This window comes from Nerophis lumbriciformis, linkage group LG08 (genome assembly GCF_033978685.3).
Source record: "Nerophis lumbriciformis linkage group LG08, RoL_Nlum_v2.1, whole genome shotgun sequence".
NCBI lineage: Eukaryota > Metazoa > Chordata > Actinopteri > Syngnathiformes > Syngnathidae > Nerophis > Nerophis lumbriciformis.
Window position 1 is genome coordinate 23,691,212 of NC_084555.2, and position 14,342 is coordinate 23,705,553.

The following is a 14,342-nucleotide window of genomic DNA, read 5'->3' on the forward strand; positions in this document are numbered from 1 at the left end:
AAACATTAACGGCCTCCCAATCTGGTAAAAAGGTCTTGTGATTGTAAGATTGTTCAAGCAGGCTTCTTTGGGTTTGAAGAAAAGCTGCCGTTGCAAAGCACAACTCTGCTGGACCGCTTAACCAACTGAAAAGCAGTCAGGTGAAATATTAACTTTTGTTCAACAGACAAGGTGCAGCTTTATTAGTGGAAACAGTTAAAACTGTTGAGTGTGCGTGCACGCGAATGTGTGTGCATGTGTGTGTGTGTGCGAGTGTGTGTGTCCAGATGTCGCCCTAATGGAGAAGGTGTTTAGTCGCCACACAGGCGACCCATAAATCACAGTCTGTCAGATACTAGGCCTGGTTGACCAATCAGAGGAATAACAGCTAGTAGGGATGCTCTACCTTCAGTCATTATGAGACACGGCTTTGCAAAAGAATAACACTTGCACAGTAGAAACTAAAAGACAAATATATGAAGTAAGAATTTAGAATTTTTTTCAGCAATAATGGCACCACTTTATTCTGGACCCCTAACAAGATCTGAGTATTTTTCCGAGGAAGTTAACATTAAACCTTTTTTCAACTACTAAATCTCGATCTGAGCACACGCCTGTGGTTTCATTGTGGCTTTGGTGCACATTTTTAATGGCGAGGTTCCAGCTGGTCCGCGTCAAAGTGAGCTGGACGGTACTTTTGGCTCTGGCCCACCTCACCTACCTGCTATTTGGCGCCATCATCTTCCAGGTCCTGGAGCGAGAGGCTGAGAGCAACAACCGAAACCACTTCCAACTGGAGAAGTTGCATTTCTTGGCTAATTACACCTGCTTGGATGGACCAGCCTTGGAGAAGTTTGTTCAGGTCTGGCATTTTCTTCTTGTTGTTCCTGTCTGTAAAACTGCTATGGAGCATAAACAGCAAACAATGTGTTGATCGACAGAAGTAGTAGTCAGAGTTGTAACCTTGACACCATGTCACTAAGTATATCTGAGCTAAAAGAGCTATAGGGATCATCAAAAGATACATTTTACTAGAAGTGCATACAGTACTAATAAATAGTTTAGTGGTCAACTGCCTGTCAGGTTCTAGAATGTACCTATTGTTAATGTGTGGGGATACTGATAGTCAAGCTTTTTATTGGTGCTAATTGTTGCTTTTTCATTCATTTGATTAAAAGCTATGATTTATGATGGCTTCTTAAATGCAGCTCACAGCTTTAAAACCATATGTTTGTATGGGGCTTCTTGCTAAGATATGTTGTGGTGAATAACCCACATTACAGGTATTAGTTCTGGTCTTTGTTTGGAATTTAATTTTAGCATGTTCACTCAAAGGTGACCTATTTTGCAAAACCAACTTTTTTTTTTACCTATTGGTACCTGTTTTTGTAGACGGAAAAAAAATCATGACCCGTATAAATCATAATATGATATGGGTTGTATTATGTTTTTTGGTATTTAAAAAAAAAAATTCTTTGTGGTTTACATAACATGTAATGGTGGTTATTTGGTCAAAATTCTGCATAGATTATGTTTTACAGACCATTCTTAAGCCGCTTTCTGACCGTCTCTTCAGGATGCGCTGTTTTGTGGGCAGCCTTATTTACGTGCCTTTACTTCGACTGCGTTTTCTCCCCGTCAGCCATGTTGTAGTTTTTAGCACTTCCATATGGGGTATACTGACAGATATACGTTCAAACTCAATGCTACTTTGTATTAGAAATGGAAACAGCCGGGGATGCATGTGGATGTACGAGTCAGTCTGCCCCACAACAAAAGGATGGAGAAAAAGAAGGAACTCTTTGACTACAATGACAGACTCGCGCAAAGCTTTTAAGGTGAAACTTTACCATATATGGAGATATCTGCTGAAGTCACAACTGGGAAAAATGTCACAAATGTGATCAATTCCAAATGGATTGTTTGCGGGATGTATGAAGGAAGACAAGATTGCTGTATAAATATCCCCACCATGCTTCTAAAGTTTGATTTAACATTTTCGATTTGTATACATATCCAAAATACACAAAAACTGTTACCAATAGTTAAGAAAAGTTGGTTTTGCATAATCCAACAACATTGCCGTATTTTTCCAACCATTGGGCGAACCGGATTATTGGGCGCATTGCTGATCGGGTCTATTCAGGTCTATGTTCATACCAAAGGCACACTGTATTATAAGGCACATTAAAGGGGTCATATTTTTTTAAATATATATTTAAAACATTTCCTTGTGGTCTACATAACATGTAATGGTGGTTCTTTGGTCAAAATGTTGCATAAATTATGTTTTACAAACCATCTTCAAGCCGCTTTCTGACCATCGCTTCAGGATGCGCAGTTTTTATTAACGTGGCTCCACTTTGACAGTGTCTTCTCCCCGTCATCGTTGTCTACCGGTAGTTGTTAGCACTTCCATAGCGAGTCTACTGACAGATATAAGTTGTACGCTACTTTATGTTAGAAAAGGCAACAGTGCAGGATGAATGCCCCAAAAGAGGCTAGAGAAAAAGAAGGAGCTTATCGACTACAACACGGGCTACGCACACATTTTCGGACTTATGGAGATCCCAGACCCAAATACACATCAGCAGGAACCAAAAGGTTATAAGGGGTTATAGATGAATGGATTTTTTTTTTTTTTTTTTTTTTTTTGTGTGTGTCCTGTCCAGCTTCTCAGGCAAATCATATAGTTGATGTAGATGCCCATGTCGGCTGTTCAGATTTACTTTACAAAAGAGACGTGTAGGATACTTCTCTTGTTGCCTTATTTGTATTTGACTTTATTAAATGTATTTATATAATCATTTAGTGCAGCCGGGCCGGAGCAGGAGGGGATAGAAAGAGAAAAAAAAAGAAGACAGAGGGGGAAATTGTGGGGACAAGAGGGGGATTAGACAGAGAGACAAAAACAACAACAGCAAACAACAACAACAACAACAACAATGGAGCAACATCAGCAAATATGACATGTACAAATATGATGGTAAAAGTAATAGCAAATAAGCAGTTAGCGAAAAATAATACAGAAATGACAATGAGCATTATTACACTACAAATGGATCAATACAAATACCGATAGAAATAGCGCCATTGATAATGAACAATACCAATAATTTACCTTTATTATCAACAATACAGTTGTTTAAATGCAACAATACATATACGTAATGATAACTTGAGATACGAAAGAATGCAGAAAAATGGAGGGGGAGAATGAGAAGCAACCTACATTAACCTTGTAGATTGTTATAGTCACAATAGGTTAAGCTTTGTCAGTGTGCCATGTGTTACACCCAGTTTACCCTAGGGCAACAACGTTAATATATGTTTGATGAAACGTGATTATCTGCATGAGTGTAAGTATGCATATGTACTTGTATATGTACAGAATGTGTATATGTGTTTGTACAATGAATGTATATGTACAGAATGTGTATATGTGTTTGTACAGTGAATGTATATGTACAGTATGTGTATGTGTATGTTTGTATATTGAATGTGCGTGTGGATGTACGAACATTAGGTAGGTAAATATGTACTGTATTTGTGTATGTATGTGGGAGCGTAGGTACCTATGTACGTATGTGAGCATATGTGAATTTGCATGTACAATACATTCGACTCCCAGAGTGCGTGGGAGCCAGAGCACGGCCCCATCACCCCCGAGAGCCCAACCCACAAACAGGAGGCGTGGTGCCCAGGGAACCAGGGACCACCGCCCCCACGCAGCCAAGCCGGCCAGCGACAGGAACCCCAGAGCCCGACCCACCGTACCGCCCACAAGGGCCAGCAGCAGGCCGCAGACAGACGCACCCGGCAGAGGACAGGGCACGAGAGAAGCAGGGGACAGCCGGACCCCAAGCCAGCGAGAGACCACACCCCACACGGGCAGAAAGGCGAGACGCCCCGCCCGAGGGACCCAGAGACTCCCCGCAACCGGACGGGAAGACCGCCCCCGCCCCACCGGCAACCGGGCCCCCACGAGCCCACCCCCCCACCCCCGGAGAGCGCGGCGAGGCCAGCCCCCGGCCACCCCACCCAAACCGGCCGCCGCAGGACCACCCAGGCACAGGGCCACGGGAACCACCCACCCCACCCGCAGGGACCCCAACGATGGAGATGGAACAACCAGCAACCGCCCCGCCGAGCCCCCCCCCTGAGGAAGGGGAAAAATTAAAAAATAATATTAATAAAATATATAAAAAAATAAATAAATTAATTAATTAATTAATTAATTAATTAAAAAAAAGAATTAAAAGAAGATCACAGACATGCTGACAAACAAGGTCACTACCCCAGCAACTGGCCGACTCGCAGCACCTCGGAATACCTTGCAGCACCAAGCTACCACAATAGACGCAGGGACTAGGCCCAACAGGCCCCAACCAAGACGGGCACCCGGAAGGGATGGACAGCGGGACCCAGGAGCTCCAGACACGCAGTTCGGATGCAGTAGCCTGAGGCGTCGACCCCCGTCTGACAGGCAGGCCCAGAGCGTACCCCCAGAAATATACATACATACATACATATATACATACACATACACACATACATGTATACATACCCACACATACACATATATACATATACATACACATATGTACACATACACATATATAAACATACATACATACACACACATATACATACATATACACAGTTCGTCAGCCCCGACAGCCATCACGCGCGCGCGCTGCCACCAGTCACAACATCAGCCACACCCCTGCACCAGACCCAGCAGCCACGGGCGCCCACACCACAAACAAATGGCAGCAGAAACAGCAGCCGCAATAACCCCAGACAGCCAGCACCAGCCAATCAAATCAAAGCGATCAAAAAAAAACTGCGACCAGCAACCACACGCCACCAGGACCACGGAGACCAGCCGGCGCCAGCCCGCCAGTCAGCCCGAACGCCAACACGCAAACAAGAGACACCAAAAGGCCCCCCACCCCAACCCAAACCCGCACAAACACACCACCGCCCAAACAACCGAGACACAGCATCCAGGCCAGACACGGGGGCTGCGCCGCCACCACACCAAGTCACCAACAGAGACCCCACAGCGCAAGGTCGGGCCACACGGGCACGGACCCCACCCAACAGGAAGTGAGACCCGCGCGACGCCACACACAAATAAATAATAAGATTAAAAAAAATTAAAAATAATAAAATAAAATAAAATAAAAAATAAAATTTTAAAAATAAAATAAAATAAAAATAAGTAAATAATAAAAATACAAATAATAAATACATTAAAAATTAAAAAAAATATATAACAATAATAAATGAATAAAAGCCTGGCAGGCCACCAGACCGCAGTCCCCGCCGGCCGACGAGGCAATGAGGGGTGCGCCGAACCCCAAACCCCCCATGCATGTGTACAAGGCCCCCAGAGTGTCTACTGTGTAGTTAAAATTAGGAGGTCAGCCGTTACAGCCGACCTCCAGTCCCTATTGATGTGTGTACTGTAGCGTGAGTGAGATATGTATGCTTGTGGGAACTAATAATGCGATTAAAATTGGGGGACATCAAGGTCATGGTGGGTCCCAACCAAACCAAGCCCCCCAAATCCTAAGTGTCTAATATGCAGCTAAGATTGAGGGATGGACGAGCAGGGGACAAGACAGGAGGACTGGAGCCCCATTGGAGGCATCCTCAACCCCCCGCCATGCCTCCCCGCAGGACAATCCCCAAAGTCCTATATATGTGTGACTGTGTGCGCTATAAGTAGGAGGAGTCTAGAGAAAAAGAAGGAGCTTATCGACTACAACACGGGCTACGCACACATTTTCGGACTTATGGAGATCCCAGACCCAAATACACATCAGCAGGAACCAAAAGGTTATAAGGGGTTATAGATGAATGGATTTTAAGTGCACCTAATAGTCCAACAAACACGGTAATCTGATTTAAAAATAATTTTACCCAATTACCAGTAACCCATCTTTGTGGCAGAATGATCAAAATCCCTGAAACATCTCTAGCAATCAGGCAGTTTGTCCAAGAAGTGTTCCCTCCTTTCTTTAGTCTCTTAACGCTTAAAAAATTAAGCACAATTAATACAAATTAATATTTAGCAGTAATTCATCTGATTAAACGTGTGAATCGTTTCCCGGCACATATCATTAAATGATTTCCAAGGATATATTGTTATTTCAATGACAGTGTGATGTATTTGCAGGTGATTTTAGACGCCTGGGAAAGGGGCGTGAATCCCTCGGGTAACTCAACGAACCCTAGTAACTGGGATTTCAGCAGCTCTTTCTTTTTTGCCGGCACTGTGGTCACAACTATAGGTGAGCGCTTTGCACCAGGTGGATTTTTTTCAAGTCCGGCTTGTGCTGTATGACTTCTCTTTTTCCCAGGGTATGGCAACCTATCTCCCAGCACTGTGTGTGGTCAGGTGTTCTGCGTGTTCTATGCCCTATGCGGCATCCCACTAAACCTGGCCTTCCTCAAACAACTGGGCAAATGCCTCACTCTACACCTCGGGCGCCTGGAGAGAGGGATGGTGTCTGTGGTTCCACACAAGGTAATGCATCCATTAAGTAGCCATATGCTGTTGGGCTAAGTTGTATTAGAACGTGTGTCCTGTTCTCTTCTTTAGCAAGCAGTTGAGGCTTTGGCAGTCAGCTCCTTCTTCGTCACGGGTAGCCTGCTGTTTCTGATCATCCCTCCTCTGCTGTTCAGTTACGTGGAAGGGTGGACGTTTGGTGAAGGCTTCTACTTTGCTTTCATTACACTCAGCACCATTGGGTTTGGAGATTATGTGGTGGGTGAGTAGAGAGCACAAATAAGTACGAAAAGGGAGGCAGTGATGTGGGTCACATGCTGACATTCACAATCACCCTACACTTGAATGGCCACCAACGGTCCTGGGTGTTGCCCTAATTCAGATGGGATAGACTACAGCTTCCACGCAACCCTGACCAAAACATTAATCAATTAATCTATGATTAGTTATACAGCCCTTAATTACAGGTGCCTCAAAGGGCTGCAAAAACCATAATGACATCACTGATCTGAACCCACAGCCTATGTGACCGGCTGCTATGGATGCCAAGTGGGTACAGTTATTTCAAATTATTCATAGTAATGTGACAGTCCAGTCCATTGGGGGCAAGCAGAGGATTGGTCTCCAACCAGATCATAAAGGAGTGGTCATGACTTAGAAGAGCTAGCATGTCCTACAGACTGGTATCTCTTCAGGGATCAACCATGGCCTTCTAGTAACCTCTACTTGCAGGAGAAGGGGGCAAAAAAGAGAAGAAGCAGGTCAATTTAAAAGCCCAGAGTATATAACTACGTTTTGAGGTGCGACTTAAATGCTTCTACCGAGATGGCATCTAACTGTTCCCCGTAGAGCATTCCAGAGTACTGGAGCCCGAAATGAAAATGCTCTAGAGCCTGCAGACTTTCTTTGGGCTCTGGGAATCACTAATCCAGGACAGCGTGGTTCGGTTGGAACTTGAGGGTTAAAGGTTCGATCCCCGCTTCCGCCATCCTAGTCACTGCCGTTGTGTCCTTGGGCAAGATACTTTACCCACTTACTCCCAGTAACTTAGATAAAGGGTTTCACTATGTAAAGCGCTTTGACTCACTAGAGAAAAGCGCCATATAAATAAAATTCACTTCACTTCAATTCACAAATAAGTTGACATTAGTGTAACGTAGGTTTCTGGACGGAAAGTGGGCTACATTACAGTCAGCAAGATAAGATGGTGCTAAATCGTTTAATATTATGTACGTAAGTAATTAAACCTTAAAGTCACATCTTAAGTGTACAGGGAGCCAGTGCAGGTGGGCCAGTATAGGAGTAATATGATCAAAAGTCTAGCAGACACATTTTGAACTGTAATCTTATAATGCTGCACATGGGAAACCCCAAAAATAATACATTTTTGTAATGAAGACTTTGTAGTAGTTTAGATTTAGGCCATTTGCGTTCCAGCTTTCTACATGATTATTTAAGAGCTCTGGTTTCTTCCGTAAACCAAGGGGTATGTCTCTTAAGAATTTGTTGACAATGGGTCCCAACTTAAAATTTTATAAAGCATTGATCAGACATTACTTTGGTGTACGGGAGTCCCAAAGGTTTAGAGGCGATGATACCCCTAACAAGGACTAAACTATCGTATTACCGTCACGGTGCGTAGGTTTATGTATTATTTGTGTAATGCCACAACTGTCATTTATAGTTTGGACCGCCATGCTCGGAGTGTCTTATGGGGTATTTATGTGGATATTAAAATCATGCATGATAATTATATTATCCGCGTAAGTCATCAACAAATTCTGAGAACAAATTCTGAGAATTTGTTGATAAGGTCTTAGTAAGGCCCAGGGGCACAGTAGATATCAGCCAGGCGGAGTGGTAAAGGTGCAACCGACATCATAGTAAAACTATTAATAGACCAATATTTATTCGAGTTTTGGCTCTTCTTTGTTTTTTTACACATACAGCGTCTTTCTTTTCTTCCTCTGATTTCTTTTTTTTTTTTTTTTTTAGCAATATATGCTGTAACAGCAAGCGCAGGTATTGTGATCTTTCCAGGTGGGTGTTCGTCAGCTATGCTTTATTCAAAACAAGTTGGCACTGTCACCGTATATTGCGTCAGCCAATGAGGAGGCTCCTTTGTGGGCTCTGCTCACCCCTCTTTTCTTTAAATGCTGTAGTTGGATCTGGAAGGATTGACCGAAACGAAGACATATTTTTTTTGTCTTTTGGGGTTTTATTTAGTAAAATACTTAATTATTAGGCAAAGACAGCACCATACAATTTTTTTCAGAAGTGATTACTGCTATGATATACTGTATGATGCTAATATAATTTAGTAGTTTTTTTTAGTTAACTGAGGAACCCCCTCTCCTCCTAACTATACGAGTTCCCATCTAGCTCGTCCCCTTAAAAGGGAAGGAGGGGGTCGCACTAATCTCTGATGTAAACCTTAATCTTAGTCCTCGCCTAATATGATATTTGGAAAAATGCCAATAAGCGCTTTAGAAGCATTAAAGATACATTGACTCAATTTAAGATCTTGAATAGATTGTATTTGACATCTTCTTAGCTGTTTAAAATTGGTGTAGTAGATAGCAAGTTATGTATGAAGTGTCGGGCAGCCGAGGCAACTCTTGTTCATTGATTGTGGGAATCTCAGAGAATAAAAGAGTTATGGTTGAAAACAACAAAAGAAGCAATCACATTCCTTAATATAAACATCCCAATGACACTGCAAACTTGTATTCTTGGGGATCTCCATCAATTTAGTAACGTGTCATCAAAGAGTAAAAATGCATTTCTTTCAATATGCATAATAACAAAAATGGTAATATTAAAAAAAATGGATAAATGTTGATAGTCCAACACATACTGACTGGTACACACAAGCTATGGAGATGATATCAGTAGAATAAACTGCATTTAGTTTAGATAATAATGAGTCATATATTGGAATATGGGATCCATTATTTAAATTTGTTTTAACTATTAAATGAACCAAAAATATGACTTATTTTATCTTTGTGAAAATATTGGACACAGTGTGTTGTCTAGCTTATGAGATGCGATGCAAGTGTAAGCCACTGTGACACTTTTGTAAATTTTTAATTTTTAATTTTTTAATTTTTTTTTTTAAATAAACGTCTGTAATGATAATGTCAATGAGGGATTTTTAATCACTGCTATGTTGAAATGGTTACTAATATTGATACTGTTGTTGAAAATATTCATTTTTGTTTCACCACTTTTAGATTGTTCTGTGTCATGTTTGTGTTTGGTTTTGGAATTGGATTGCATTATTATGGTATTTTTGTGTATTGTTTTGATTAATACAATTTTTTTTTTAAAAAGGACAAAAAATAAATAAAAAAGTACCTCAGCTTTAAGCGGAAAACATTCATCTGGTTATATCCATGTCTCGCTGAGACGATGACACTAAGATTTTTGTCTCTAATGACCTCATTAACTAATAACACTATGGTAGACAATGATCTGATAATTAAAGAGCCCATACTATAGGCAGTAGGCTATTTGGAGGCATTTTTATTAATAGTAGCCATAGTAGTAATATTATTGAGATTACGTCTATCTTGCGCAGCGTGTTTTAAATAACTTCGAGCACATCTAAGAATTGATACGGTTGCAATCTGGAAATTACTTACTAGGTGCTTCGGTTGATTTGTTACCTTAGTAGATTGCATATCTACTTCTGGCACAGTCTCTGGAGGAAAACATTATATGAAGTATGTATTATTCTACAAACCCCGTTTCCATATGAGTTGGGAAATTATGTTAGATGTAAATATAAATGGAATACAATGATTTGCAAATCATTGTATTCCGTTTATATTTACATCCAACACAATTTCCCAACTCATATGGAAACGGGGTTTGTACAAGAAATGCAATGTGTGCAGGAATTTTCCAGCCTGGCACTTGTTAGTTCTGGCTTAACTGACACTTCACCCGGGCTAACAGGGTCTCTATTCACCTGTGTCTGAGCCTATCTAGTGCAGGTCGTCAAGTGAGACTCAGACAGATATTTATGTTTCTAGAAAAAGTGATAGCGCCTTCCCGGTTAGGGTGAACGCTGTCCGTCATTAGAAAAGTGATGATGGGTTTGGGTTTGTTACCAAACAAAGACATGCTGTGTTATCTCATCATACTGTGGTATAAAAACCTTACCACTGCAAACACAGACACATGTTTTTTTTACCAGTCACAACAACTTGGCAGAATTTTTTGTGGAGTTTGCATGATCTCCGTGTCTGCGTGGATTCTATCCTGGCACACCGACTTCCTCCCACCTCCAAAGACATGCATTTGAGGATAGGTTGATTTGCAGCACTAAAATTCTCTCTCGTGTGTGAATGTAAATGTGAATGTTGTCTGTCTATCTGCTGGCCCTGCGATGAGGTGCCTCCTCCAGCCACTCTGTATTAAATAAAAAGTTCCTCAACAATGCCATTTGGTGGAGGAACGTAAGCTAATGCCATTCTTCTCAATTTTCCCTGAGAAACTACCATACTTTGCCGGTTAACAAGTTCCCTGTAAATTTCAGGTCAGGTCTTTTCCGACAGCAACTAACTTACCTCCCCCTGTACATATTGGAGGTAAAACCTTTCACATTTGTACCGATTCGGTACTATTCCTGGTACTTAAGAATCGATAACGGTACTCAACGGTACCAATTTTCTTTTGTGTGTGCTCATGTGGTAGTAAATGTTTATTTGTTAAAGAACTAAAAACATGTTTTTATTAGCTATCATTTAACACTGAACTGTAGCGTGTAGTGCCATTCTTGTCTTTTTTTTGAGTCCTACGCAGTGTTTGTACTGTAAGTATTGTACTTATTACACACCAGATGTTTGATTGTAACGTGCATCTTAGTTGTTGATTTCATTACCAAATTCGGAGGTGTTTGAAATTGCCATGTAAAATCGCAAATACTAATTAGCATGTATGCGACATATCCAATGTGAATCAGAATTGAGCTAGCACATTTTTAAAATGGAGCCTTACTTTTGAGATGCTTGCTTTGTTGTCGGGGACATTTGCAACAGTACATAGAGGCAGTCCTCTACAAATACGCCTGTTTGCCTGCCAAGTGCTTGAGCTGGTGCCGAGTCCGTAACCTGACATGATGTTATATGCAACAAGAGTATCGATATACTTTGAGGGACCATTAGGGACATTATTCAGAATTACCTCTTACATACACTACTGAAATGCTCTCACATAAACAACTGAAATGTTTTTCTTTCACATACACCACTGAAACACTCTCATACACTACTGAAACACTTTTATACACACTACTGAAATGCTCTCACATAAACAACTGAAATGTTTTTCTCTCACACACTACTGAAACACTCTCATACACACTACTGAAACACTCTTATGCACACTACTGAAATTATGTAAGAGGATTTCAGTAGTGTGTATAAGAGTGTTTCCGTAGTGCAGATGACACTCAGATCTTTGCGTTACTGATCCAGGGGAACATTGGCCTGTTGAATCACTTTGTCACTGCATCAAACTGACCAGTGTGGAGATGCAAACTAATTTTATTCAGCTAAACTCAGACAAAAATGAAATCATTGATTGCCTTGTGTACAAATTTTGCTCTACAAATAAACTTGCCTTGCCTATATCATACCGAGTACCTAATATTAAGGATAGGTTCTGTGTTCGGTACTTTTATGGGTACTCAGTACAACGGAGTACCGATTCAGGTACAATTAAACGGTGACCATATATTATGAGGGGCCGTTAGGGACATTATTCAGATTAACTCTTAATTACACTACTGAAATGCTCTCACATAAACAACTGAAATATTTTTCTCTCACACACACTACTGAAACACTCTCATACACACTACTTTAAACACTCTTATGCACACTACTGAAATTATGTGAGAGCATTTCAGTAGTGTGTATAAGAGTGTTTCAGTAGTGTGTGTGAGAGAAAAACATTTCAGTTGTTTATGTGAGAGCATTTCCGTAGTGTGGGTAAGAGGTAATCTGAATAATGCACACTACTGAAATTATGTGAGAGCATTTCAGTAGTGTGTATAAGAGTGTTTCAGTAGTGTGTATGAGAGTGTTTCAGTAGTGTTTGTGAGAGAAAAACATTTGGATCATACACATTGTACACAAGGCAATCAATGATTTCATTTTTGTCTGAGTTTAGCTGAATAAGTGACAAAGTGATTCAACAGGCCAATGTTCCCCTGGGTGAGTAACGCAAAGATCTGAGTGTCATCTGCATAGCTAACTGCGTATTAGCTGGCCTACTGGCAGTATGTACAAGTTAAAACAATAGGGGTCTCAGGACTCACCCCTGAGTAACCCCACAGGTTATTGCCATTTGGTCAGAGACACAGTTACACATTTCAACAAAGTACATTCTGGGATCGAGACAGGACTTGAACCAGTTAAGCATTTTCTAACCTCTGTAATGAGAAGATATAGTAGGTGATCTTCTGATACAAGTCTCAGCAGCTCCTGTTATTGTCAAACGTATCTATAAAGTACACCACTACTACTGACTACTGATTTTCCCTTGCAGGGACCGACCCAGGGAAGGAGTACATTTCTCTGTACCGTAGCCTGGCGGGTATTTGGATCATATTCGCTTTGGCCTGGCTCGCTCTGATCCTCAGCATGGGCACGCGGATAATGGAGCATGTCATTGGTCTGACAATTCCAGGCTTCAGGAAGCAAGAGGATGAGGACGTGTCATCCAATAAACTGGACGACACTTCAAAGATCTGACACCTGATTCCAAATCCTTTCATTTGAGGTCACTGGCATTAGACACACAGCTGACTACAGCCAGCGCAGGATTCCCGCTCATTACCTGTAGGTGATTGTCCAAATGTGTTTTGTGATTCATCAATATTGTACATTTTATTCTATGAATGTGTTCATTATGTGACACTTTGGCAAGAAGTCTACCTCAATAAGTGTCACCGCACACTTATACAGTATATATCATAAACCAGGGGTGTCCTAACTTTATCCACCGAGGGCCACATACTTAAAAAGATTAAAGGATGCTGGGCCATTTTGACACATTTTGTCAATTAAAACCCATCCAGGGTAGGTCAATATATGCTAAGCTACCTGAACAAAACATCTTAGCTTTTTCTGTCATAGGCGACCTGGCAAATTTATATAATACATTATTATACATCTCATTAATAATTAATTCACATTATTTTTTAAATATTTTAAAGGAAACTAAAAAAAAGCTAACCCTGGTATCAACATCATAGCTTACGAAAGGATGGATTAGGGCAGTGGTTCTCAACCTTTTTTCAGTGATGTACCCCCTGTGAACATTTTTTAAATTCAAGTACCCCCTAATCAGAGCAAAACATTTTTGGTTGAAAAAAAGAGATAAAGAAGTAAAATACAGCACTATGTCATCAGTTTCTAATTTATTAAATTGTATAACAGTGCAAAATATTGCTCATTTGTAGTGGTCTTTCTTGAACTATTTGGAAAAAAAGATATAAAAATAACTAAAAACTTGTTGAAAAATAAACAAGTGATTCAATTATAAATAAAGATTTCTACACATAGAAGTAATCATCAACTTAAAGTGCCCTCTTTGGGGATTGTAATAGAGATCCACCTGGATTCATGAACTTAATTCTAAACATTTCTTCACAAAAAAATAAATCTTTAACATCAATATTTATGGAACATGTCCACAAAAAATCTAGCTGTCAACACTGAATATTGCATTGTTGCATTGTAATCAATGGAATAGCCTACTCGATTTGATGTTCAGTTTATGAGCTTACATTCATATTTTGTTGAAGTATTATTCAATAAATATATTT

At 40.6% G+C, this 14,342-nt stretch overlaps 1 protein-coding gene across 1 annotated transcript; it reads left to right on the forward strand.

Annotated features, from left to right (window-relative positions):
- The first annotated feature begins 603 nt into the window (after window positions 1-603).
- LOC133611260 (potassium channel, subfamily K, member 16-like) lies at window positions 604-13,485 on the forward strand. Its single transcript, XM_061967955.1, has 5 exons — window positions 604-841; window positions 6,167-6,281; window positions 6,351-6,517; window positions 6,593-6,761; window positions 13,061-13,485. The coding sequence occupies exons 1-5, from the start codon at window positions 629-631 to the stop codon at window positions 13,264-13,266; spliced, it is 870 nt and encodes a 289-aa protein (XP_061823939.1). The 5' UTR covers window positions 604-628; the 3' UTR covers window positions 13,267-13,485.
- The last annotated feature ends 857 nt before the right edge of the window (window positions 13,486-14,342 follow it).